Source organism: Myotis lucifugus, unplaced genomic scaffold (genome assembly GCF_000147115.1).
Source record: "Myotis lucifugus unplaced genomic scaffold, Myoluc2.0 scaffold_18, whole genome shotgun sequence".
Lineage (NCBI taxonomy): Eukaryota > Metazoa > Chordata > Mammalia > Chiroptera > Vespertilionidae > Myotis > Myotis lucifugus.
The window spans coordinates 8162395-8189996 of record NW_005871066.1 but is presented as its reverse complement, the minus strand read 5'-3'; the positions used below and the strand labels follow the sequence as shown (position 1 = coordinate 8189996).

The 27602-nt window shown below is 44.0% G+C and overlaps 2 protein-coding genes across 4 annotated transcripts in view; both read right to left on the bottom strand.

Annotated features, from left to right (window-relative positions):
• LAMB1 (laminin subunit beta 1) overlaps window positions 1–5140 on the bottom strand; it is a 63245-nt gene extending 58105 nt beyond the window's left edge. Inside the window, exons 1-4 of one of the 3 annotated variants that reach the window (XM_014452793.2) lie at window positions 5071–5140; window positions 4820–4933; window positions 3604–3779; window positions 905–1040 (exon numbers count right to left, since the gene is read on the bottom strand). In XM_014452793.2, coding sequence (XP_014308279.1) covers window positions 905–1040; window positions 3604–3779; window positions 4820–4856 — 349 coding nt within the window. In that variant the 5' untranslated portion in view covers window positions 4857–4933; window positions 5071–5140. Of the gene's footprint in view, window positions 1–904; window positions 1041–3603; window positions 3780–4819; window positions 4951–5070 lie in introns of those variants that run through there. The other 2 variants (XM_023751069.1, XM_023751070.1) reach the window with 2 other exon arrangements.
• A 12200-nt stretch (window positions 5141–17340) lies between these two features.
• The window catches only part of LAMB4 (laminin subunit beta 4), an 88410-nt gene continuing 78148 nt past the window's right edge, over window positions 17341–27602 (bottom strand). Inside the window, exons 30-33 of the mRNA XM_023751015.1 lie at window positions 27089–27227; window positions 24349–24522; window positions 22914–23067; window positions 17341–18138 (exon numbers count right to left, since the gene is read on the bottom strand). Coding sequence (XP_023606783.1) covers window positions 18005–18138; window positions 22914–23067; window positions 24349–24522; window positions 27089–27227 — 601 coding nt within the window. The 3' untranslated portion in view covers window positions 17341–18004. The remainder of the gene's footprint in view (window positions 18139–22913; window positions 23068–24348; window positions 24523–27088; window positions 27228–27602) is intronic.

Here is a 27602-nt window from a genome sequence, read left to right as displayed (position 1 = left end):
TCCTGAAAGCTCTTTCTCATATTTTTAAAAAATATATATTTTATTAATTTTTTAGAGAGGAAGGGAAAGGGATTGAGAGTTAGAAACATCGATGAGAGAGAAACATCATCAGCTGTCTTCTGCACACCCCCTACTGGGGATGTGCCCACAACCAAGGTACATGCCCTTGACCTGAATCGAACCTGGGACCCTTCAGTCCGCAGGCCAACACTCTATCCACTGAGCCAAACCGGTTAGGGCTCTCATCATTTTTTTTTAAATCTAATGAATTACGAACATCATAACTCTACCTCTATTCCCCAAAGTTCACATTCAAGCTTGAAACAAATGCAAAACTAATTTTGGCTTAAGTCCACAGCAATAATAACATTATATCTGATGAATTTATTAAACCAAAATCCAAAAGGCAAAGAAGGGACAAAGGATTGAAAGGGACACACTCACTGGGGAAACTGACTTGGGTATATTCATGTCGACCGAGTCTTTGAAAAACCACATCCAGTGCTTATTTACAGCACAATTATTAAGTTTTGTTTCAATAGAAGGAAGGTGGTGATAGTGGTGGGGGCTGATTCTGCCCTTTCATTTGGGATTGACCAAAATGAAAGATGCTACATTTTTGTGGAAGAAGGGCCTGAGATAGTACAGGGCCTTCCCACGCCCTCCTCAGCACCTGCACACACGCCCCAAAGGCCCCCTCAGAATGAGGACTACGAAATTCTTTGGTCTAGCATGAAAGACTGCTTTCTGGTAGGAAGTGCATGAGAAGTTAGTGCTTCGGGCAGTAAATCTGTCAAAGGCCGTGATCACAGGACAGAGGAACCATCGTAATTATAAACACCCAGGAGTCTGTAAACCCCTTTCAATCACATTCCACAGACTTGTTCCCACACCAACCACATACCATTTTCAGATTGCCACCAAATCTTAAGGCGGTTTGGAGCAAATGTAGTGACCACATTTTCAATGAGATGACTGTCAGGATTGAGGGTCTCATGATAAGGATCTTGAGAATTGCAAATGAAGCATTTTTTGTCCTCCTGAAAGCAAAGTGAGTTTCATGAGTCTAGGAAACAATCTCTCTCTCTCTCTCTCTCTCTCTCTCTCTCTCTCTCTCTCTCTCTCTCTGACACAATAAAAATCAAGCCCACAATACAAAAATCAAACCTGCTCGCTTCAAGAAAAATGAATGTGCCACAATTACTTAAATGACATATCACATGCCTTTCACTTCAATTTACTGAGTATGAAATTCTGAAAATTTCCTCCTCTCTTGCAAATTCAAGGTCAAAAGTAAAAGAAAGCATTGTTCCCACCAGCTATTAATGTAATTAAAATGAAATTTCTAGGCTTACGGCTTAATCTCAGTAAATAGCTAGAGGAGCTTAGTCTTCAAGGAAAAATGCAGAAGAGGTCTCAGAATTTTTGCTAACATAAAGCAAACTGAAAACAAAAGGGGGAAAAAAACACACAATTCATTTGACCCTTATTTTCTAAAACCTACATTAGGCAGAAACCAAGTATTAGGCAGAGGTATTGAAGAACCTTTAGGAACTACAGAATAAGATTTCTTAGCTTCTACTCTGCCCAAGCTGTGAACCAGTAGCGGTGGCCTGCAGACTACCAACTTCTCAGGATATCTGGGGAGGGGGGTACCAGGCTGCCCTACTGTGTTGGGAGCACTATAAACTGTGACCAACTCAAAGAACACCAAAGTGGACCTGGACTGGAATTGAGGCATACTTTAGGTCTTAGAGTAGCTTCGAACTGCTCTCTTCTCACTTTCCTTCTCCCTAAAATGGGGGCCACAGCCACTCTGGCACTGGGTCAGGAAAGTTCCAAAATCCCCTCTTTGTCCTCCAGCAGGGCAAATCATCAAGAGCCAAACTTAATCGTTCCCTTCTCCACACGGGGCTCTGCTCTCTACCTAAGTTTTCTGAAATGCAAATTAACCTTAAGTCTGGAAATGATGCCTTAAGACTGAAATCTATAGAGACCCACACACACATCTTACAAATAACATTTAAGCAAAGGTGATGTTCCTATGAGGACAATATCAACTGAATGTACTTTTACAATTTATCTCCTTCCTCCCAAGAGGATTTAGAACCTGGCAAGATGCACTAATGAACTAACTTACAGAGCGCAGAAGTGAGGAATGCAATAAGACCCTGAACAAAACACATAAGCTTCCTGACTCATTTAAGTTTACACCCACTAAATGCCTGAGAAAAGTGCACACCCAGGCTCTTTCTTTGGGCTCTGATATGTGGAGAGCGCTCCACCATTTCTTGGGTAGTCATGTGAACCAGAGTCCAGCGCTACTTGCTTTCAACACAAATGGTCCAATTCTCCTTCTGGTCAAAGCTGGTTTCAGAATCGGGGGATTCATGTACAGGATGTCCAGGCCTCTGAGATAAAGGTTGGCATAAGATTCTAGGTAAAATTTATATGCCAATAATAGAAAAAGTAACATTTGTCTTCATTAACTTGTAGTCAAGGACACGAATACTGAAGAACAATTACCAGAACTTACAAAAAGGTTAATTATAGCCTCCCTTTTAATCAGGAGGAAGCAGTCTAGACATCTCTGCACAAACCTGGAAGCAAACGAGTGGAATCCACTTTACCACATTCCTTTGGTTTAATTTATCAGGTCTCCAGAATGGGCTCTCCTTCTGCTGTGGAAAGGTGACTCCAGCCTAAGGAATCTAACGTGTAGGTATGCCACCCTCTGTCCTGCTCCTGGAGGGCCGGTGTACAGGTGGGTGGAGCGACCAAAATTAGAGCAATTGACTTGGAACTGGCCCCACCTGTGAGACCCACTTTCTGCTTGCTCCAGAGACCAAAGATATCAGTCTCCTTTTTAAAAATCGAGGAAAGGGATTCTCATTCTGGACAGTTTACACTTTGTCTTCTTTTAAAAATTGGTTTTGATTTTGTAAAAATGTGACTTCTGACATCTAAAATCTGGTTCTACTTTTAGAAACAGAAAACACCCCGAAATTTCACGTAGGTCCTCACGGTACCATGGCAACCAGCGCATTTTGAAAAAGAAAGCATCTGAACCTGATAGCTAATAAAGGTAGGTGGGAGAACAGCACCAAATGAGGCGAGGAAAACAGGGCCGATGATTTAAGAGACCTTACAAGGTGTCTGTCAAGTGCTGGAATATCCTTCATCCAAGTGCAAGGTTTGAAAAATAGAAAATCCCAAATCACTACATTATTCAAAAAAAGAAGAAAGAAAATAAGAGGGTAAACCTCTTTTTATACACATTTTCCAAAGGGGAAAGATTAAACCACTCCCTCACTCCTGGAACCCCTGGGTTCCGGGCGCGGGGCAGGGGCCAGGTCTGTCTGCAGCTCTGCCTCTCTATCATGCCTGTGCCGGCAGCGGTGGCGGCAGGAAATGTTTGGCGGATGCAACTGTGCAAACTGAGATGGGGCTAAAGGGTGAGCTACCAGCCGAATCCGGGGCCTCCCTGGCTGGCCGGGCTTCCTATCTGGATCGCTGGCAGGATGTGGAGTCCCCGGGGCCTGCCCCTTTGGTCTGGACTGGAGGAGGCGCGCGCAGAGCGACTGGCCGGCTCTCCGCCCTCACCTGGAGGTGGCTAACGATGCAGTACGGCTCGGGCGTGTGCAGCCCGCACGTCGAGGTCACCGAAAGCCGCTGTGCCCTGCCGATGAGAAGGTCGCCGGTGGCTGGGTAGCAACTGCCCTCCGCGCAGCCGTAGCTAAACTCCGGTTCTTGAGCGCGCACTCGGATTCCGAACACGGCTGCGGAAGGGGCAGGTGGAGGGGTGGAGAGGTGGGGTGGGGGATTCGGAGTAGGCAGCGAGCCCGAGCAAAAGGAACAAGCAGGGGGCAGAGATAGAGTAGGTTTAGATGAAAGCAGCATGCATAGAACAGACACACAATGGAGAGGTGAGCGTGGGGAAGGAGGAGTCGTATAAAACACACACAGTCCCAGGTTTGTCCAGCGGCCAAGGGCATCGCGTCCACCCTGACCTGTCCCGGGCACAAAAGATAGATGTGCAAACCCACCACTGCGAGGTGACTGGACTTAGGCACAGAGAAGCGGGCATCTGCGCTGGAGTGTGTGTGAACCCGCGTGCACGTGGCAGCCCGTGCATCCTCGCAGTGAGTGCGAGTGTGCGCGCGCGGAAACCTGTGATCGTGGGGTCACAGAAGAGTGCGTGCATGTGTGTGCGTGCATGCGCAGAGACCCCTGGTTTGAGGGGCGAGGTGACGGGCTCGCGGGGGACCCCGCTTTCCCCGAGCCAGGGGCGAGCGGACAATCCCTGAGGCTTTGGAGCGGCTTCAACGCTTCGCCATTCCGGGGAAGCTCCGAGTCCAGCTGTTCTGGCGCCATCCGGGGGCAGACAGCGCCGGTAATGAAAGCCACATGGCCCCAATCTGTTCCCAGGATGAAGCCTGCGCTCAGCTGGGGCAGTTTCCTGGGAAATGGGTTCCCGGGGAGCCCTCCGCGGCTGGCCCTGCCGCCCCAGGGAGCCTGCCCCGCGGTGGAGAGCCCCAGCAGGGACGCGCCGAAGGTGTAAAGTCCCGCGCAGCGACCACGGGATCCGCCGCCCTGGACCCGGAGCCCAGGGGATGCCAGTCGGCGATGATCCTCGTGCGCCGTCTTCAGCCGCCGCCGAGGGCGCTGGCATTTAACCCTGGGCTAGGGGGTCATTTCCACTCCACTCCAGCCCCTCTCCCGATCCCCCAGGCGCCCTCGAAGCTGGGTCAAACGGCCAGGGGGTGTTCGTCGCCCACCTCCAAGCGCACCCCTTCCCCCACCGTTTCCTCGGAATTACCTAAGACACAGAAAGCGAGCACCTGGAGCAGCCCCATGTCCAGTCCCTTGAGCCGAGGGGACCCGGCGGAGGAGCGATCACCGAGCCGCCTGCCCTGTCTTCCCGTGGTCCTTTCTGGAGAGGTGGAGTGGGGGGAAAAGGCAAATGTTCAGACAGAGGAGAGGGGCCCTTCCATTTCCTGCCTCTCCCACGGAAGCGGGGGGTGGGAGGGTGAGGAGGGGGAAATCGCGCAGCCACTTTGTTCAGCTCACCCGGCGGTGCGAGCGCTCTCCCGGCGGCCGGCAGCCTCAGCCAAAGAAGGGAATTAGAAAGTTTAGCCTTGGGAGGAACCAAGGGAGGCGCCTGTGCTCATGCGCAATTTGCGAGCCAGCGGAGGGGGAGGGCAACGGGAGGCCACTGCTTGGCCAGGAGGGGGTGCGGTCCCACCCTTCGGGGGCGCTTTTGTTTTAAAGGACGCGCCTGCGGTCGCTGCAGGATTTCGGCCCGTCCAGTGCCCGGTGAGGGGCGACGGGACTGCCGCCGGGTGTGCGCCCCAGCGGTGCGCAGGGGGTGCGCTGCGCGCGGGCTGGTCCCGGAGGTGGGTGTTCAGGTCGCCAGGCTTGGGGGGGAGGGGAGGTGGTCGGGACCTCCCGCGCACTTGTGCAATTTACATTTGTAAGGAGTGAGTCACTAAAAGGTGCCCAAGGCACTGAGCTTTGGGGAAAGGCGGGTTAAACCTTTGCAAAGGGTCGACTGGTCAGGCCAATTCCTGAGAAAGAAGAGAACCGTCTGGAGTCGGTATCACTGAGCTGGGGCCAGGCGGGATATCTGTCTTCGTCCGAGGGAAGGAGACTGCCCTTCACGACGCTGCCTTTGCGCACACATTTACCCAGGACCTGCCCAGGTGGCCACCCATCTGGTTCGGGTTTTTTAAAATGTACTCCTTACCTATATCTAGACGATGGCTCTCATTCAGATAATTTCTCCAAGGACACTTTTGTTAAGCGACGCCTTTACCCATCTCACCTTGACAGGGATGATTCAGCCACGGAGCTGGAGGTCTCTCAGGAGACGCACTTCCCCACAGCTTTAACTAAAGCACCACGTGGGCCATAATGAGGTGGAGAGAGGGTCTTTAATGAAGGCTCTCAAATGACACCACGTGTGACCGGTCTGGTTAAACAGGGGTAAATGGAAGCTCACTCTTCGCCTGGGGGTTGGAGAGGGAAGAAAGGCACCTTTTCCCCGAATTAGCCCAATTCTGCTGCCTTCATGGATGGAGTCAAGGCTTAAGGTTTCTTGACCCCCCACCCACCCCCCCACCCCACCCCATCCCCGCCCTGGGCAAAAGTGCTTGGAATGAGTTGTTAGTCCAGCTAGGTCCTAACTGTTAGGAGATTTTGCTTATTTTCTAATTAATCACCCCAGGAAGGTTTATGTGGCCAGCTGGTCAGTTTTTAACTTAGCTGTAATGAAATAGGGCCCAGGAAAGTTTAATCATTAGACCATACAGTAAGCTACTTTATGAGTTTATAAACATGCTTTCCACCAAGGGAGGCAGGAGCCTCAGGTCTCGGCGATGCATTAATTATTCACCAAATCAGCACTTGCCCTGCTGCAGCCTCTGACTTGCTCAGGATCCTAGGTGCGGGCTGGGCAGCCCCAAGAGCGCCGAGAAAGCAGGTGCTGTTGTGGGGGGTCTAAGGTTGCAATGCCGGGTCTTCAGAGCTTCATGAAAAGAAAAATATTAAAAGGCAAAACTTTCCCCCCTGTCCAGGTTTTCATCCATACAGATTGCAAGCATGGCTCTGCCTCTTTCCCCAGACTGGCCTCGGCCCTCACAGCAGCTGAGCCCTCCTGGCCACATGGCAGTTATTCCTGTCCCTGGTCAGTGTCCTCTCCAAGGGGCCAAGAGTTCCTCACCTTCAACACTCGGCTAAAGCCCCCCTGCCCCCCTGACCTCACTCAGTAGTAAACAACACTGCTAAGAAAATGAGATATGTTGTTGGTTTTTGTTGCTGTTTTTGCATCTATGTGTGCAGAGGGAGCATGTATGACATTCACCTTCTGCCCACTCCATCCATGCATTTGTCCATCTTTATCCCCACCTTTATCTTTTGGACTTCTGTCCTGGAAGTGTGTGCCCTCATCTCACCGGAGAGTAGTGTCCTCACACACAAACCTGCCTTTATCCTACATACCTTCTACTCTCCTCCTTTCCTCCCTTTGCCTTCATAGCCAGGTTCTTGGAAGGCTCATCTGCGCTTACTGTTGCCTCTGCTTTTTCCTTCTTCCTATTCTAATGCCTTCCAGCTCACCAGTGGTCTCAGTAGTTGCCAAATGCAATGGGCATTATCCTCTCGGATCTCTTTGCGGCATATGTTTTACGGGGTCACTCCCTCCTTCCCGAGAGGACTTCGAACTCTAGGTCCTAAAACCTGGCTGTTTATTTAATATAATTCTCATTAAAAAGACTAGGTTTTGCTATTTTGAAATAGATTTAAGTGGCTTCCAGGACACAATTCCCACAGGACTCTGACTCCTCCTCTTCCATTTCTCTTTCCCTTCTCTGATCCTCAAACTTTGCTGCTCCCCAGGGTTCTCTCTCCAGCTTCTTTTCCCTCTGCACACTTGCATCCACATCCAGGGTCTCCACCACCTTGGTCTTGGTCCTCCCCCCATCTGTAACTCTAGCATGTACCTTGCTTGGAATTTACATTCAATTTCTTACAGCCTACTGAATATCCCTACTTTGAGGACCCATAGGACATGTGTTATAAAACGGAACTCATCTCTTCATTCACCCCTCATGAAACAGACTGTGTTCATCTGTTTCCAATTTCAATTACTGGCACTGCGATCCACCGCTTAGCTCAAGGCAGGAACCTGGGAACAGGACTGGCTATAGGATTTGTAGGGCACAGTGCAAAATGAAATCGAGCATAGGGGACCCATTGTTCAAAAATTAATGATTTTACTATGGCGTCAGTAGAACCCTGGGAGACTGCACAGATCACATGCCTTTTGAAGCCAGCCCAGCTAGGGAATCAGGCCCGACATTTCCCTCTCCTTCACCTCGTTCCACCCATTCCCAGGTCCTGTCATTTCTGCTGTATTAGCAACTAATCGCCATGCCCTCATTGCTCCAGCCTCGTTGCCTTAGTCTAGTCCAGTGATGGCGAACCTATGACACGCGTGTCAGAGGTGACACGCGAACTCATTTTTTTGGTTGATTTTTCTTTGTTAAATGGCATTTAAATATATAAAATAAATATCAAAAATATAAGCCTTTGTTTTACTATGGTTGCAAATATCAAAAATTTCTATATGTGACACGGCACCAGAGTTAAGTTAGGGTTTTTCAAAATGCTGACACGCCAAGCTCAAAAGGTTCGCCATCACTGGCTAGTCTCTCCTCATGTCCCAAAGCCCACAGGAGTCCCCTCGCTGGTGTTCCTACTTCCAAACTCTTCCCTTCTCCAGTCTAATCCTCCATAACATTGCCAGAAGGATTTTTTCAGAGGCACAACTTTTGATCAGGCCACTCCCTTGTTCAAAAGCTGTCAATGACTTCCCTCTGACCCTGTGAGCTTCCTGAAGTTCCCTATTCATGACATACTCTTCATACCTTCATTTCTTTCTCTCTGCTGCACGAACCCTCCTTGACCTCATCAACATAGTAAACTACAAGGCACCTTTGAAGCCTCCACTTAAACATAACCCTCCTCCCTCTTTCTACCAGCACATTGCAAAAGCCTGTTGTAGCATGAATGACATAATGCTGTAACTATTTTTTTTATGTCCTTATCTCCCCCCATAGACAGTGAGGCAAGGACAAGTACTGTGAAACATTCATTTGTGCATAAACATTGCCTGGTGTGACATGGGGCACACTGTAGGTACTCAATCACTGTTTCTTGAATGAAAGTAAAGAGTAGTTTCCATGTTTTAAAAAAAACTTTCTTAAACGTTCACTTTCTACCTTGCATGAATTTCTAGTCAAGGGGAAAAAGAAAACAGATTTGAGTTCATGTTAGGAATACTCTCAAATTGCACTCATGAACAAAGTCCTCTTTTTTATTATATTTCATTCGACTTCCTATGCTTTCTGAAGGTGTTACACATTTAGGAGGAATGAATCACTTTTGTTAGTAAAGTCCATCCAGGCTTTTACTTCTGCTGACACGACCCTCTGCTCCCCACTTGTACTTACCTGGCACTACCTGGAGTCCTTACAGGGGAGTTCTGTAGAATTTTGAATGGCAGATGGGATTGCAAATTGTTGGCTGTTTGTGGCAAAGAATGTGTGACAGTTATCTCCCTGAGGCATTTATTATTTTGTTTGGAAAACAAAAAAGAACTACTTTCAAGGTCACCTTTCACACAGTCTTAGAATGCCATTCATGCATCTCATCTTAAATGATGATTGACAGTGGAACAAGGATGTGACAGTATAGACTTTGAACTTTAGGTCCTAAAGCCTGGCTATTTATTTAATATAATTCTCATTAAAAAGACTAGGTTTTTGCTATTTTGAAATAGAAATATCTAGAAAAAATAAGTTCAGAATTGATCTAGAAAAGTGTAGAATTGATCTAGAAAAGTAGATTCAATGACCAGTATAATTCAAGACAAATGTTACACAGCACTTTCTACATACCTCTTTTAGAATATGTAGGACAGTAACTTGTAATTTTGTGTTAATGTTCTTGCCCCCAGGAGCTCTTTGAGGGCAAGGATTGTATTTTATTGAAATTCGTATTTCCATCAGGTGGCAGAGTTTCTGGTGTACTGTATACACTCAATATCTACTTGTTGGACGAATACAATTGAATAACCCTTCCTTATAACCGTTAGGGGGCACATAAGGGTCTTTACTGTCACTCTCTATAATATGGATTCCATCAGGTCCTGATTAGGCAGGGAGTCATGTCATTTTCAGTCTTGGACCATGCAATAGATACCGCTGTTTGGGCTTGCAATTAACATCCCTTCATCTAGTAACAGCACCTAGATTTTTTTGAGGGGACTCATCCTTTCACATTGTCAACCCACATAATTCAGATGGGGCTGATCCCTCCATGGGCTCCAGGCTAATCAATGCATTTCCATCTCCTTTTTTCCCAGCAATTGGTTCAGGAATGGGTATGTAACTCAACTGTTTTAGTTAGGTGACTTCTGGGACTTTTATGGGAATTGCTGGGATTTTCATGAGAGGGAATAAAACCTTTCTTTCCTCCTAGACTTGGAGTTATATGGATGTCAGCCTGAAGCTGGGGGTGGCTGCTTGAGATGGGGGCCAGCACAGAGGAAAACAGAACTGAGGGAAGCCAGAGGGCAGATCCTGAAGGACCACCTTGGAGTATCTTGATCCAGCTATGCCTGAAGCAAGCATACATTCCCTTAATTTTTCTGGATGTGTAGCATGAGAAAGTTATAAATCTTTGTTGTTCTTGCCTGTGATTTGGGAGGGTTTTTTGTTTGTTTGAAACTGCAATATAATTTAGTTTATTCTGACTGATTCAGGCAGGTCTTTATCAGCACTGTCTTAAAAAATGGTCATCTGTCTATTCTTAAACATCTCAAAGAAATATCACTGTATTGTAGTGTTTTAAGATAGTCACCAAAATAGGTGTTAGAAGGTCTCAACCATGATCTTTCCAGGCCTTTTGCAAGATTGCATACCTATTGCATTTCACCTTCCCAAAAGATGGCAAGATGGTACTTAGATTCAAAGGTGGCAAGATGGTACTGCTGATTCAAGATAGTACTATGGATAGTACTATAAATAGAATGACTCTTTCTACCCATCTATGCCCATGAATTCCAAACCATTTTTTAAAAATTTTCTGATCTATGTTTAATACTCTAAGTGGGACAAGTTTTTTCAATTCACTATTTATACTTTATGAATTTTGGTATTTGGTTGCTAACCTGGCACTTCAAAAATGAATAGGAAAGAGATTAATGTTTGAAGTAAGACAAGAACGTTTTAAGAAAGCTCTTTAAACATTTTATCATATTCATAGCAGGATTAACTTAAATATAGTCAATTAAACACCTTAAGACTTGAATACTAGTCATGAACCAAAGTTTCATTTTCCTGGTATATCTTTACCTTCCTTTATGAGTGCTTTACCTAAAGAAGGAAGAGCATAGAATTTTAAAAAGTACAAATACTTTTCAGTTCACAGATAATAAAATTTAAGGCCTGTAAAAATAAGAGTTTTTGTTGGTTTCTCTGGCCAGTTGTTGTCACCTATAATAGTTATATTCACAAACTTTAAAAATTTGTATAATTAGAAGTTTAAGAAATTATTACAATTTACTATAGAAATATAGAATTTAAAAAGTTCTTTTTTTTTAATCTAAGCTAAATGTTTGGACAAAATACATCAGCATCTAAAATTTGAGGTGTGTTAAGACTGCTTTTTCTTTTAAAATGTTTATTGAAAATTACCAATGTCAAATTGAGTAGGCAGCTACACTCAGTGGATGATAGTTAAGTTTTAGAAAAACTTTTCTTAATTAAACTCAGTTCATCTCTTATTATCTTGAAAGTTTTATTTTGGCTGATGGTGTTACTTTCCTCAGCTTTGTACGGATGCTGAAATCCAGTAATAGCCAGAGGAGGAAGAAGAACTTCCTGTATTCCAATATTTTAAATTTTAAAAATCCTTCTTTACTCTGCTTTTTTATCCAGATTCTGTCTTTCTCCACTTGAAAGTTCAAGTTCAGTCCTTGACACAGCTCCACATGAGTTTCTAGCACATAGTAGGTCTTTGGGATATATTTATTGAATAAAAAAGTATTCCTTACCTATATTTTGAACCTAGGCAATATCTTTGTATCAGAGGCTTGAAGTGATAGTCTTATCTACTCTCTTGCTGCAAACCATAGTTCTGGCTTGTTAATTATTACCTAGGGTGACCCAGGAAACTGGCTTTAATTAGCAAGCTAAGCACCCACTACTATTTATGGCTTGTACTGAGAGTGGATCCTAATTCTCAATCCAGTATTTTTACCTTGGGAGGATGGGTTCTTTGATCAGAAGTGATGGAAATGCTGGTAAAAGCCATCTCCTCTCAAATATCAGCAGTTCTGCCTCATCTCCCCCAACCATGATGCCCTTGGCCTTCTAGATCTAGATCAGTGGTTCTCAACCTTGGCTGCACATTAGAATCACCTGGAATCTTTTTAAAATCCTGATGTCTGGGCCTCATCCTCCGGAAATTCTGTTTCTTTGTTACTAATGTTGTGGCCCCACCCCGTAACAAAGAAACAGAATTTCCGGAGGATGAGGCCCAGAAATCAGGACTTTTAAAAAGATTCCCAGGTGATTCTAATGTGCAGCCAAGGTTGAGAAACACTGCTCTAAAAGCATAAGACTGCTCTACTGGAAAGAGAATTTCTTTGACCACAGCAGCTGCACTTGCTGCTGCCAAGGTTGCTAATCAGGTTTATGAACGCCAGCCCACCCAGAGCCGGTGCAGTGTTATCACACCAGAAACAAGTCAGTACTGGGCTCACTCCAGGATTACGTGCTGTTTTACATATTGCCAGGCAATATGTTTGCCAGACAGAGATTCTGTAGGATGTGTTTGCTCTTTTCAAAATGGCTAATGAAATGCTGCTATTAACCTCAAAGATTAAATGATTTCTTGGTGACCCTATTTAGAAATCATGGAATATGGAGCTGACAATTCAGTCATCTATTCGGATATCCCAAGTAGTGATAATCACCACTCTCTGGTTGACCTTTGACCTTGGGAACTCCACCTATCTACCCAATTAGTACCTTAAGCCTTAGCAGCAACATCTCTCTCTCCTTCTTTAACGTTTCTTGAGCATTTACTATGTGCTGAGCACTACTATGGTCAAATGGTTTATATTCGACATTTAGAGAAGGCCAGAGTTATCTTTAATGTATATACTATTGTTAAAGGTCAACAGGGTTAAAGTCAAGGACAGTGGTTCTCAACCTTCCTAATGCCGCGACCCTTTAATACAGTTCCTCATGTTGTGGTGACCCCCAATTTCATTGTTACAAATTGAACATAATTAAAGCATAGTGATTAATCACAAAAACAATATGTAATTATATATGTGCTTTCCGATGGTCTTAGGCGACCTCTGTGAAAGGGTCGTTTGACCCCCAAAGGGGTTGCGACCCACAGGTTGAGAACCGGTGGTTCAGGATAAAGGAAGAACATTATAATTTTCTGTTTCCATATAAACATAAACGTATAAATACATGAATAACAATGATAAAGTTTTAGGAGGAGGCATGGCAAGTGGATAATAGAGGGGGTACCTTAAGGGAAAGTACAGGAATTTTGTTTGGTATGGGGGTTAAAGGGGACTCTTGCCTTATCTGTAATGTTTAAACTTTGTTTAAATAAGGAGAATGTATTTGTCTACAACTGGTATAACTAAAAATAAAAACTCCAACCAAAAGTCATTTTGAAGTATAAATATGTTATTCTCTCTCTCACAAATTAATAAAATCATTTAAAAAATTGTAGGTGTGCAATGAATATTAATGTATTTTTCAAATGTGCTAAGTTGTAAGTACCTTGAGAGCATCCTAATTTCCCTAGCACTGAACACAGAGCCCATCAGATATTTGCTGAATGCATTCTTTTAGCAAATGCCAGGAGCTATGCTCATTGTGCTCCCTGGAGAGAAAACATTCACAGGTACTTCTTTAGCTGGAATGAGTCATCCCCAATGCACACCAGTACTTTAAAAAAGCAGATAGCATGTTTAATTTATCTCATGGGAAATATAAAAAGGGGAGCATATTTATCTCATGGGTTTTCTGTGAGTTAGATACATGAGATACTGACATAGACAATGTTAACCAACTTGCCAGGGACTGCTTGGTACTGTAATATACATGAGGATTACCAAGAAGTAAACTGCACTTTCACAATCATGTGAGAAGCTGCAAGGTGGTAATGATATAATGGTCAGTAAATGGCCCCCAAGCCTTGTGACCTCAAACGGAATGAGGTTCATGAAGGCAGGAGCGTAAGTGATCACTGGGAAGGTACAATTGTGCCTTTCTAAAGAGCAATCTGAAATGTATTAAAGTTTACAATAGATATAACTTTAACCCTGGAAAAACATGCCGAATAATGCATATAAAGATGTTTACACTACTGTTCATAACAAGAGGAAAACTGGAAATAACTTCAGTAATCATCACTAGGGGGTTAGGTAAGTAAATAAGCTAGACCCCTGTAATGGAATACTAAACAGTTGTCTAAAAAGATAGGGCCTATTTCTATGGTATAATGGGGGAAAGTGGGCTCCAATTGTAAAAAATATGTATGTTATATATACAGTATATTTTAAAAATAAGTCTTTATTGATTTTTTAGAGAGATAAGGAAGAGGGAGAGAAACATCAATCAGCTGCCTCCTGCATGCCCCCTACTGGGGACTGAGCCCACAACCTATGAATCTATGACTTGACGGTTAAAAAGTACACAATTTATATGAACATGAAGAAAACACTACATTTCTATTAAAAAACCCTGTATGTTCTGATTAAAATGTTTGATATAAATTGTGGGAAACTTGCTTTGTCTAACAGCTCACTCAGTTGGCAGGCTGAGTCCGAGGCAGGTTGGGAGAGCAGTAGAAGCCTTCTAGAGTGGCCAGCCTTTAGCTGTAATGTCAGGTGTAGATTCAAGTGATGCCCCCGCAGAGAAGCTAATCAGTGGTTCTCAACCGTGGCTGCACATTAGAATCACCTGGGAATCTTTTTTTTAAAAAATATATTTTATTGATTTTTTTTATACAGAGAGGAAGAGAGAGGGATAGAGAGTTAGAAACATCGATGAGAGAGAAACATCGATCAGCTGCCTCCTGCACACCTCCCACTGGGGACGTGCCCGCAACCAAGGTACATGCCCTTGACCGGAATCGAACCTGGGACCCTTCAGTCCGCAGGCCGATGCTCTTATCCACTGAGCCAAACCGGTTAGGGCCTGGGAATCTTTTTAAAATCCTGATTTCTGGGCCTCATCCTCCCAGAAATTCTGTTTCTTTGTTACTAATGTTGTGGCCCCACCCAATAACAAAGATGGGTGATTCTAATGTGCAGCCAAGGTTGAGAACCACTGTGTTGGAGGGAGAGCGGGGAAGCTCCTCCTTCCATCCTATCGCAGGAGCTGGAAGAAACAGGGCTGAGGGCAGGCAGCTCGGTGCTGACGGCCTTAAAGCTTATAGTGGAAAAAGCCTGTGAGGACTCTTTGACCAAAGTTTTTAGATTCTTCACTTGTCTGAAGCACCAGAATCAGGGCCGGGAAAGAATTTTTAGTTAGAAGCATAAAGTGAATGAAAAAAAAAGTTCTATTCAAGCTTGGTTTTGGCGAGGCAGGGGCATGGGGTGTGAGGGAGGAAGAGAGGGTGTGCATGTGCCCGGGTTTGTATGCAGGAGGGTTTGATTAAACTTGTTTAATGGCTAAGGATTACTGGGAAGCCTACACATTATAGTTGCATTTGTATAAATTTTGCATACATCTTAAGTGCATATAAACACATGCCTTTATACATATAAAATGTTTTCAAATGTGTCCTTTAATGTTGTAGGCTTAGCCCTTAATGCAATTGCTTGTTCCTAGACAAAGCCTACTTGGATGAGAAGGAAAGGCTTCCCTTCAGGGTGGCTGGGTGAGCTCTGCCTGGAAGTATAGCTGCTGCCCATCTGTGTGGCCTCGGCCTCCATGTGGGAGTGGCTCACCCCAATGCAGGGCTGCCTGACTTGGAAAGTATCAAGTCTTGTAAACAAACATACATGGCAGGGAAAATCGAGAGTGACCAAGGACAAAGGGGAGAGGCTAGATCTGAGGGAAGAAGAAAGAGGGAGCCGAAGAGAATGAAGAGTTGTGTGAGAACAACTACTTGCTTTGGGGGAGTTGTTAGTGGGGAGGAGTTTGCAGCGAGAGGAGAGGATTTTCAGCAGCTGCTATAGAGTATGGTAGTTACTGAGAGTGGGAGCGATGGGGGGAAAGATTTTTGTCCGTGCAGGTATTCTAGTCCTTTCTGACATTTTTCCTCTGAATATTGAGGCAAATATTTGACTTGTTCTCAAATACATTTTTAGAGGGGATGAAACCATATGGTGATCTGGTTTCATGTCATGTTTGAAAAAATTGTAATTTGGTGATGGTCCAAGGACTGCCTGGGCCAGGTAGTCCAGGGGAGTCAGGCACAGACAGCTTTAACCCACAAGGTCATTGTGCCTCTCCTGATCAACTTGCCCTTCTTCTGTGCCCCAGGAGGCTGACCTACATCCTATATAATAAAAGTCTAATAAGCTAAGTGTCCGGTCGGCCATTCAACCAATCAAAAAATATGCTAATGATATGCTAAAGGCCACTCAACCACCCACTATGACGTGCACTGACCACCAGGGGGCAGATGCTCCGACTAGTAGGTTAGCTTGCTGCTGGGGTCCAGCCGATTGGGACTGAGCAAGATGGGCTGGACATGCCCTGGGGCCCTTCTGTGGTCCCTCCCCAGCTGACCAACCTCCCGTGTCTCTCCCCAGCCCCGATCCTGCACCGGTGGAGTCCCTTGGCCTTGGCCTGCGCCCTCTCACAATCCAGGACTCCTTGGGGAATGTCAGAGAGCCGGTTTTGCCCAATCCCACTGATGCACGAATTCCTGCACTGAGCCTCTAGTGGGAATATAAACCTGGTTCCTTGGTTCAGCAAATAGGAAGCACTCCCGAGAAATTGGACAGGGGAGGAGAGTGACATCAGGGTGTTTATACCCCCAGATCCTCTGCAGGGCTGTCCCCTCGGGCTGCATCCCTTGACCAGTTCCTCTTAAGTGGCCCTCCTACACAGAATGCAGTTGTCCCTGTCTAAGGGTGGTGATGACCCCCTGCCAAGTGCTGGCTCTGGGATGCTGCACTGCCCTCTATGACTTTCCTCCACCCTGTCCACATCTTTGAAAACAGTAACCTTAATAAACTGTCCCAGCTCATGTCCTCACCTCAATGGTACAGTCAATCAGGGACCTAGATTTCTTCTATCTTGTTTCACCAGTATTCTCATCATCTACGTGGTTACAGCTGGCTCACCGTATTCTTGCCCAATTGAAGGGGAAAAAAACAAATGGAGGGTAGATTAGGTTCCTTTTACAGCTGTAACCAATTATGACAAATACAGTGGCTTAAAACAACACAACTTCATCTTACTGTTCTGTAGGTTAGAAGTCTAGTACAGGTCTCACTGGCTAAAATCAAGGTATCAAGGCGTTGCGTGGCTATGTTCCCTTCCGGAAGCAGTGGAAGAGAATCCGTTTTCTTCTTTTTTTTCGGCTTCTTGGGACCCCTTCCATCCTTCCATCTTCAAAGCCGGCGGATTGTCAGCAGAAATGCTTGCAGACAAATTATGAAAAGTAGTCTTTGAATACTGTTCAAGTGCCATTTGGGGAAAAGAAAATCCTTTGGCTGAGAGAATAAATATGTAGGAAAGGGGGTGTAAAAACAAGTTACATTTTGAGTTACATGCACTTTATTCAGAATAGAATAATGGTTTTACAGATAAAGCAAATCCAAATAAAATACAGAAACACTAGTATATACCACCCATATTCATTCCATTCTAGTATTCGAGATATAATTGATTTTAATTTAATTTGTTTAAGTTTATTTTTATTTTATTGTAGCATGGTAAGAGCATTTAATATGAGATCCACGCTCTCAATACATTCCTAAGTGGACAAACATTATTGTTAACTACACATATAATATACAGCAGATCTCTGGAAACTTATTCATCTTAACTGAAACTTTATGCCGTTGGTTAGTAACTCCCCATTCTCCACCACCCCTCGCCTGGACACTTGAATAGTTAGAATTAGTATTAGTAAATAGAATCTTATTTTGATTTGTACTTGTCATATGTAACTAATTATTTTTAAGTTAGGAAAGGCAAGAGGAAAGGTTTCTGAAACCAGAGACAACCTCTTTACTTCTCCCTCCTGTGCTACACGAAGAGGCGTTTCCTGGGTCCAGTGTCACTCCCCAGCACTGAGCAGAGCTGCGGAGGGGGAGGGCTCCAGCGCGGGAGGAAGGCGAGGAGGCTGCTCATTTGTGCTTCCCAGGTTCAGCACAGCTCCTCAGGTTGCTCCTCAGGAACCAGAAACAAAGGCACTGGCTTTTGCACTTCAGCTCTGCCTAACGCTAGCAGCTTAAATATTTATTTTCTTGCTCAACAATTTCATTTTTAATGGCAATGACTTGATCCTCCAACTGTTTCAGTTGATCAGCTTTTCTTTGTCTACTAAGATTCAAATCTTGAATCTTCTTTTCTAAATCTAAAAAAGAAAATGAAATGAATTATATATTTCCATTTGATAAATTCCTCCTGGGTGCCCAAGTGATACCAAACCCGTGGGATTTATGTATCGAGTAAAGACATATTTAGTTTGGTGTTTTGATTCATTAGATAAAACACTTATTTTCACCAGACTTCTCAAGGTTTTCATGTAAGTCAGAGTAGACAAACTGATACATTTGTCTAAAAGTATTCTCTATCTAAAGGCACTTATCAATGTGAATCTGTACCTAGTTTGAGTTGACTAGAAATGAAGAGACAGAAGATAAGCATTGATTGGATCTGGTGAAGTGCTATATTTCCAGAGATTTGTCCTTTCCTTCCTTCCTTCCTTCCTTCCTTCCTTCCTTCCTTCCTTCCTTCCTTCCTCCCTTCCTTTCTTTAAAATATATTTTTATTGATTTCAGAGAGGAAGGGAGAGAGAAACATCAATGATGAGAGAGAATCATTGATCGGCTGCCTCCTGCATGCCCCCCACTGGGGATCGAGCTGAATCCTGGGCATGTGCCCTGACCGGGAATTGAACTGTGACCTCCTGGTTCATAGGTTGATGCTCAACCACTGAGCCACACAGACTGGACTGTTCTTTCTATATTAACTATTCTTTTTTTAAAAAAAATATTTTATTGATTTTTTACAGAGAGGAAGGGAGAGAGATAGAGAGTTAGAAACATCGATCAGAGAGAAACATCGATCAGCTGCCTCCTGCACACACCCTACTGGGGATGTGCGTGCAACCCAAGTGCATGCCCTTGACGGGAATCAAACCTGGGACCCTTCAGTCCACAGGCCGATGCTCTATCCACTGAGCCAAACCAGTTTCGGCATAACTATTCTTTTTAACATGTATCTTTCACTTTAGGGTTTCCCAATCTTTCAGTAAAAAAACTGATATTTTCACTTCATATTCTCCTTCTAACATTGAAGTCCTTGAACAGTAAAAGCAACGTGATGCCTTTTTTGGCTTCACTCCCATCTGTCCATCCATCCATCCATCCATCCATCCATCCATCCATTCATTTATCCACTCTTCAACCAACAAATATCTGGGAATTATATTAAACCGTAAGAAGGAGTCCATAGAATAGTGGATGGAAGAGGTATAAGGAGCTATGGTTGACAATGAGGTGGCCTTTAGAAAAGACACTGGCTTTGGGTTGAAGTGGAACTTCTCAAAGAAGGAAGGTAAATGTTCTACTTCACTTGGTCAGATCACACCTGGCCATTCAGTTGGTTTGGGGGAACTGTCAAACTAGCCCATAGCCTACATCCTAGGGAACTGGATTATGAAAAAATCTGAAACTGTCCTGTGAAAAAAAATGGAGTTCACTGGCAATTTTCATATAAAGGAAAGAAGACATGTGCCATAGCTGTTTTTAAGTATTTGAGGGCCAGAAAAGCAGAGTAAGTATGTGGGCTTTTTTTGTTTGTTTTTTCTTTTTCTTTGGTCAGCTTGAGGAAATAGAATGCAACCAGCAGGTGAAAGCTCCCTAAAGAGTTTGTCTGAATATAAAGAACTTTCTAGTAGTCACAGCTGCTCAAAGACTAAAGAGCTACTATGAAAGGCGGTCAACATTCTGTCATTGGAAACTTTCAAATATAGGTCATTTGGGATTGAAAAGGGGATTCGGCTTTGAAAGTGTATTATTACCCCCCCCCCACCCCACCCCCCATGTTTCTACTACATACGTTAACAAGACTGTGCTGGCTCCTTCCTATTTGCCCCACCAGACCCAGTCTCCACCCTGCTCCGTGTCCTGGAAAGCTGGCTCCATGGATGACATCACCTGACTCCCTGACCTCTGGCTGTCAGTCACACTTGGCCACTGTGGGATCTGAGAGGTGGTGGGAGGGAGGGTGGGGAGAGCGAGCACACTCCTCCCTGGTGAGCAGCAGGTTCTGTCAGTTCTCACAGCTCAGCTCCAGCTCCCAAGGGTGGCCTCTTCCCGTCCGTTCCAGCGCCCACAGGCCTACTTCACAGCATTCACGTCCTGCTCCCCTGCTCCTTCAGGCTCGGGACGCTGATAGCTTCTCACTGTTGCCGTCACCCAGAACCCCCAGGCCCTTGCTTTTCCCCCCAAATTCTTGCACATTCTTTGTAGTTTCTCCCATCAAGAAGTAAGAGTCTATTTATCCTTTCCCCCCAAACCAGGAAGGCTTTGCAAGTTATTTTGACCAATAGAAAGTGGAAGAAATGATGTTGCAGGACCTCAAGAGACTCACAGCTTCTGTACTTATTCTCATGGAATCTTCAAACAACCCTGCTGCAAAGCAGCCTGAGATGAAAGACCCCATAGAGGGAGGTCCAGCCTCTTAGCCAAGGTTGGCCCCTGGCAGACCAGCCAGCTGACCCATCAGCCACAGGCAGCTGCTTGGATAGAAACTGACACAACTCTGTTTATAAATACGTGATCCAGAATCACATCCATGCTTCCTATTTCTTTCTGGGACCCTGACTGACAAAGTCCTATGGAGGGACCCTGGCTGCAGACTGGGGCCCATTTTCAACTCTCTCAATGTAAGAGGTAAGTAAGGGCTGCTTTTTGGGATCCCACAGGCATCTCTTCCAAACAGATGGGAACAGAGCACAGCCCTTGTGGCTCAGCGCCTTCTCCAGTGGCGGAGTCGGCAAGGTGGCCACACCCATGTCTGTCTTTCCTATCTTGTTGAGCTGTGAAAGCAGTCTTACCATGAAAATTGGCAAAGTGGAAAGTGTTGTGTTAGACCTCTCTGAGGAGAAGTCCCCCAGCTTAAACTTCTCTCCCAGTCAAATGCAAGAACTGTGTGAAGGCTTTAGTCTCCAGGGATAAGTGGAAACCATTTGGATCCTGACATCAAATATAAGACAGAAAATACGCTCTCCATGATTCTGTTATTTTGGAAGAATCAAGGATAAGAGAAACTGATATTCATGGTATTGCCTGTGTGACAGAGTATAAAGTAAAAAACATTATGTCAGTCTTTTTTAATCTTTCTGAGTATCTCTTTTTTAAAATTGTTGGGAAAATACTGAACATGGAAAAAAGTGTCCAGAAGCTCCCTGCTTTTAAAACAATTATATCAATGTAAAGAGTGCGTTTTCCTCTTCACTCCCCCCCCCCCCCCGAGATAACTAATGTCAACCGTTTGGTATGTGTTTTTCTTTGCTTTGACCCACACTGATGTTGCATTTTCTTTCTTTTTTTTCCATGTCATAGTGATGATATGCATTTTTTAAGTGAGGATTTGGGGTTATTTTAAAACGTTGAGAGTTACTTATATTACAAATGAATATTGTTGTTTTAAAACTTTCAGAGATAATACATATAAACAAAAGTAAAAGTAAACCACTCATCATTTGATATTTCTTAGAGGTAGTCAAGGACATGATGATTGTCCAGAAAAATCATGAGTATTAGTTGTGGAAAGCAAAAATCCTAATGAACTTTCTGATTGTTTGCCTTCTAGGTGTGTACACTTTGTGTGCATCAAGATCTCCATTTTGACCAAAATCCTTGTCCAGAACATGATTCCTTCTGGGCTGCTACCTACTGGCCTTGCTAGGTGACCTGGTGCCCTAGAGTCTAGATCACACCTACTCCAAAAGAGTGATTTGCACAAGGGGAGAAAATGAGCAGCATAGGTTCAGACAGGGTTTTTCAATCTCAGTACATTGATACTTTGGGCAGAAGAATTGTTTGTTGGGGTTTGGGGGTGGTATCCCGTGCATTATAGGATGTTTAGCAACATCCCAGGCCTCTATCCACTAGATCAGGGGTGGGCAAACTTTTTGATTCGAGGGCCACAATGGGTTCTTAAACTGGACCGGAGGGCCGGAACAAAAGCATGGATGGAGTGTTTGTGTGAACTAATATAAATTCAAAGTAAACAACATTACATAAAAGGGTACGGTCTTTTTTTTTTTAAGTTTTATTCATTTCAAACGGGCCGGATCCGGCCTGCGGGCCGTAGTTTGCCCACGGCTGCACTAGATGCTAGTTGTACCCCCTAATTGTGACAAGCAGAAATGTCTTTAGACATTTTTGTCTCCAGAGGAGGGGATATAATCACCCCAGTTGAGAACCACTGGGTTAAGAAAAGGGTATTTCAAGGTGACCAAAGGTAAATCTCAGTTTGTTCTGATTAACACAGAGTGAATGCTAATTAATACCCTTTTGTGATTGTTGTTCATCCTCACCCTAGTTGTTCATCCTCACCCTAGAATATATTTCCCCCCATTGATTTTTAGAGACAATGGGAGAGAGGGGGAAGGAGGGAGAGGAAAGAGAGAGAGAGAGAGAGAGAGAGAGAGGTAGAGAGGAAGAGGTAGGGCTGGCTGGGTCTGGGTCTCACGTGCGTGGGTGGGGACTTGACTCTGGGTCCCGCAGCGTGCCCCAGACTCTGACAGGAGGAAGATTTTCATATACATTTTACTAATTTTCTTTCATCTCTGACACTTCTATTACAGAGAAAGGGCAAATAGCACTTTAAAAATATTTCCTCTAATTAATTCCCTTTTAATGTGCACAAATTTCGTGCACCGGGCCACTAGTAGTTAATAACAGTGTATTGTGCATGTGAGTAGACCTTAAGCATTCTCAAAGGCACCAAAAAGAAAAAGGTAACCATGTGAGGAGATAGATCTGTTAATTAACTTAATTGTGGTAATAATTTCACCATGTACACATCGAACAAATCGGCACATTGTACAGTTTAAATATATACAAGTCTATTTGTCAATTATAGCTCAGTAAAGCTGGAGAAAAGAAGAGGTACCTGCTATTCTTCTTATCTTGTCCTCTGTATCTCCAGCCAATTTTGCTGCTGCATCTTTTAGCTGTTTCACTTTTCCTAAGGTTTCCTTTGTCAGTCCTGTTGCGCTGGTCTTATGTTGAAGAACAGCGTATTGATTTTTCAGCTCAACAAAGTCCTGTAACAGAGCAACACTCCCATCATCAGAAAATATTGATAAAGCATGTACACATACATGGAATTTGCCTGATACTGTTCATAAAAGGAATAAGAGGAAACCATAACCCAGTCAATATACTTGAATTACTCTGATATTTCCAACATGGCTTTTCATTGCATTTTTTTTCAGGTTGAAAAAAATATCAGCTTTAGTTAATTAAGAATAAAACTTTGTTACAAAATATGAATCATTACTCCATGTGAAGGCAAATGTTTATGAAGGACCAATTGTTTGTCCTGAACTACGTTAAGGTGAGAGACACACAGGACAGAATGACCCAGTCCTGCCCTTGCCCACTCCTCAGTTATGTCAAACAGCTGCAGCGCCCCATGCAGGGCAGAGCCAGCAGGGAAGATCTAGACACAGCAAGGACACATCATTTAGTTGGCGAAAAGGTGGGACAGAAATGAGGTGGAAAGGGAGGCAGATAGGGTAGCAGAAGTGTTCGTATGAAGATCTCCCTCAGAACTAGAATGGAAATCTTTGGGGTCAGCCTATGTGTTTGACAATTTAGGACGTTAAATAGATGAATAAAGGCCGGACCCAGGAACGGAATATGGAAGGGGGATGGGGAGGGGGCGAGAAGCACTGTCTCAACCTCTGTTCCATAGAAAATGTTCTCAGCTCCCCTCAGTGGAAACTTTACCCGGAGCATTAGGGCTTGAAAGCAAGATAAAAGACCAATTGTAAAAACACCTTAACGTTTTTCTTTTGTTCAAGCTACTATATTAATGCTACCAAGCGAAGATATCCTGCTAAGAAAACGAGTTGATAGGTTCTTTCAGCACCCTAAATTAGTGGGCCACTTTCCACAACTGTTTAATTAACTCACTCTGATTTTTGTAACTTCATCTATTCTCCGGCAGGTGACTTTCACTTCTTGTTTTCCTTATATGCTACGTGACTTACTTAGAGTAAAGGGCAAACACGTACAATATAGTGGCATAAACTGCGAGAGTTTGGAAGCTCAGGACAAATGTGACTAGAAGATCATTAAGAATCCTGGGACGAGCGGGTGGGGAGTAAACCCTCCAACGGGATTTGGCCAGAGGACCTCTGCCTTCTCCAAAGACAACCCTCCACCACCGTCACGCCCATTGGGATCCCTACAAACCTACACCACTGAGCATGGACCAGCACTACAGGAAATGCTGATAAATGGCCCAAAAATCTGGGGATGAAGGATCCGCCTTCAGAGAAGCACCCTGTGCTCTTGGTGGCAGGGGTGGGACTAATGACCTCCTGGAGGCCCCCTGCCTGGCGCTGGGCCGACTCAGCCTGAGCTCCCACGTGGATGGCTTGCTCTTGATTCCTTTGCAACTTGACCCGCAGCCGGGAAAGTCCGTCCTCCAGGGCTGACTGCTGCTTTGCTAAGTCCAGTTCATTCTCATTCTCCTGGGCTTTATTTTCAGTCTGTTGTTGGTTTAAAAAGAAAAAAGAAAGTTTCTTTATGTAACAAGAAGCAAACAAAAACAAGAAATGATGTAATTACCCTTCAGAAAATAAGCCAGGTGTGAAGGGAAAGAAAAGCATTCCTTTGAATTTTCAGTTCCATTTACAAAAGAAAAATGTTATGAGAGTCTAAAAGAAAATATGAAACATATCCACGCACCCACCAGCCAGTGTGAGAATAAAGCATGGCCAGTGATGCCCTAGCTGGTTTGGCTCAGTGAATAGAGCGTCGGCCTGCAGACTGAAGGGTCCCAGGTTTGATTCCGGTCAAGGGCACATGCCTGGGTTGCAGGCTCGATCCCCAGTAGGGGGTGTGCAGCAGGCAGCCGATCAATGATTCTCTCTCATCATTGATGTTTCTCTCTCTCTCTCCCTCTCCCTTCCTCTCTGAAATCAGTAAAAATATATTTAAAAAAAAAGCATGGCCAGTGAGCCAAGGTCCTCAGTGCACCGCTCCCCATCATATCGCCTCCCCCTCTAAAGGCAACCACTAACCAGAATCTAATATTATCATTCCATGTTCTTCTTGATGCCTTTAACTGTATGCCTATGCAGTATTTCTAACAATATGCAGTGTTCCATATTTTTAACTTTATGCAAATATGTCATCATTTTATTCTATTTTTACTTTTCACTTGATGCATGTGGCTTCTAATTCCCTACTCCCTTACATAAAATACTGAACATGTTATATTTGTTTCTTATTTCAATGACTATACTTATCGTATCAAGAAGTCCTATTTAAATATTTCTCAAATCTAACTGGTCATGTGTTATATCTTGTCTCTTATTCTTCGGTTATACCTTTTTTTATTTTGTTAAACATAGTAAACATTCCTATCCAATAATGGTAAGAGCCACAGTCTGTTGCATTTTGATCCTGTTGTTTGCTATCTTGTTTGAGGCAATATATTTTGGGGGGTGGAATTCTTTGAGGTTTGGTTTTAAGGTACATTTCTTTGGGGGGGATTTTCTGTTTGTCTCTGTCAGGCATGTGAGGGCACTACCGATCCAGGACCACTTTCAAAGACACTTTTAGCTTTGGTTGTTGGGGTCACCCAGGTAGTGTGAATCCCTGCCCCAAACTCCTAGAAGATCCAGCTTGTGGTTAGCAATTCTTAGTGAGGACTTTCCTCCTCTACCCAGAGCAAGAGGCAAGTGTCTGTATTGTGTTCTTTCTCATTGGAGTACTGGTCCACCAGATTTTTAGAACTAGAAGTCCCTTCCTGTGCCTTTGAGCATATGTCAGAGTTTTCCTGGAGCAGGTATCTGCAACTCGTTTTTAATAAAGGGCCAGATAGTGAGTATTTTACACTTTCTAATCTACACAGTCTCTTTTGCAACTATGCAACTCTGAGCCACTGTAGCACAAAAATAGCCATAGACAACATGTGGCTGGAAGCCAATAAAACACTGTGACTTTGGAGACAGAGGCCGTTGGTGTGCCTATTTGGCCCAGGAGCTCTATTTTGTCAACCCCTGTTGTAGAGAATATTCCTAGAAGGAGGAAAACCCGGAGGCATTCCTAATTCTTTTGTTTCCCTGTGTATGCAACCTCTTCATCTGCAACCCTTTGACTTCCCGGTGCGCTACTCCTTGTTCTGTTGCTTTCTGCTCCTCTTTTCAAGATGCATGTATTTAGGGCAAGCAAACACAGCTGAAGAACAGAGACTGAGTACCTTGCAACCTTCTGGGAAGGGGATGTGCTAGAATGGAGCTGGGAGAAAGACTTCACACACCCTGGGTCTAGGTCCTGCCCTGTCCTCTAGTTGCCAGGCTTCCTCTCCTGGATCCATCACATGTGCTAAACCATGGTCTTGCTCTCTCTGAACTCTGGATGGAACCCTTTCTTTTGAGTAAGATATTCTGTCAGTCTTAGGATACTCCGATGAGATTTTATGCACATTTAGTTACAAACAGCTGGAAACAAATTCACTTTATTTCTTTGGGTTGTGAGCTTTAAAGAGTCTATGCCCTGGCTGCTGACTCAGTTGGTGGGAGCATTGTCCCCTACACCAAAAGGTTGTGGGTTCAAAAGGTTGCACGTATGGGAGGCGACCAGCAATGTTTTCCTCTCACATCAATGATTCACTACCCCTCCTTTTTTTTCTCTCTCAAAAATAAATAAAAAACAAACATATCCTTGGGTGAAGATTAAAAATAACAACAAAAACAATAAAGAGTCTGTTACTCTCCCTGGTACCAGAAGGGATAAACTCTGACCTCAAATCTACTTTAATTATCTATGTGGCCGTAGGCAAGTCACTAACTTCCCTGAGTTTTAATTTTCTCATTTATAAGCTGGTGGTAGCACCTGCTTTATCCCCCAGGATTGGTCAACAACGAATGAAGTGATGCTGGGAGAAGTCTGTAGAACAGTAAATGCATAAGGTGACCATAATCTTATTTTATCCTTACAATCCCATCAGACAGGCAAGTCAAGCGTGACATTGGCATTTGTAAAACCTGGGCTGTTTCCACACTCAAAATCTATTTCAGGTTAGTTTCAAGGAAAATAGAGAAATACCTGCAGTGCAGTCTTTTTTATTTTTGTTATCTCGGCAGTCAGCTGTGCGACGTTAGAATTTGCCGGTCCCTGAGTGATTTCAACTTGTTGCCACTTATTCAACATCTGGTCAGGAGTCTGTAGAGCCCTTGCTGCTTTTCTAATGTAAAATATGATACAATTATTCATATATTTCACTTTGAGAATTCATTCAACTCAACCAAAAAATTTACTGAATTATTTATAAAGTAAATTTATAAAGTAAGCTCTTAAGGCAAAGTGCTGGAGTCTTCATTTTGAGAAACAGACATATGAAATGCCAATAAAAACACACATATATGCATGTGCAGAAACAGATCCCACCAGATATGAACATCAAATATAAGCTCGTATTTCTTCTTAATTTGTCATAAACAGAGAGGTTTGGGGCTATAACTGCCAAGTTTTGAACAAAAAACTCTTCTCTGCCAATTCCAGTTCTGTAATTTCTCAAACTTAAGCAACAGTTTCTAAATCTTTGTTGGAGTGGGGGTGA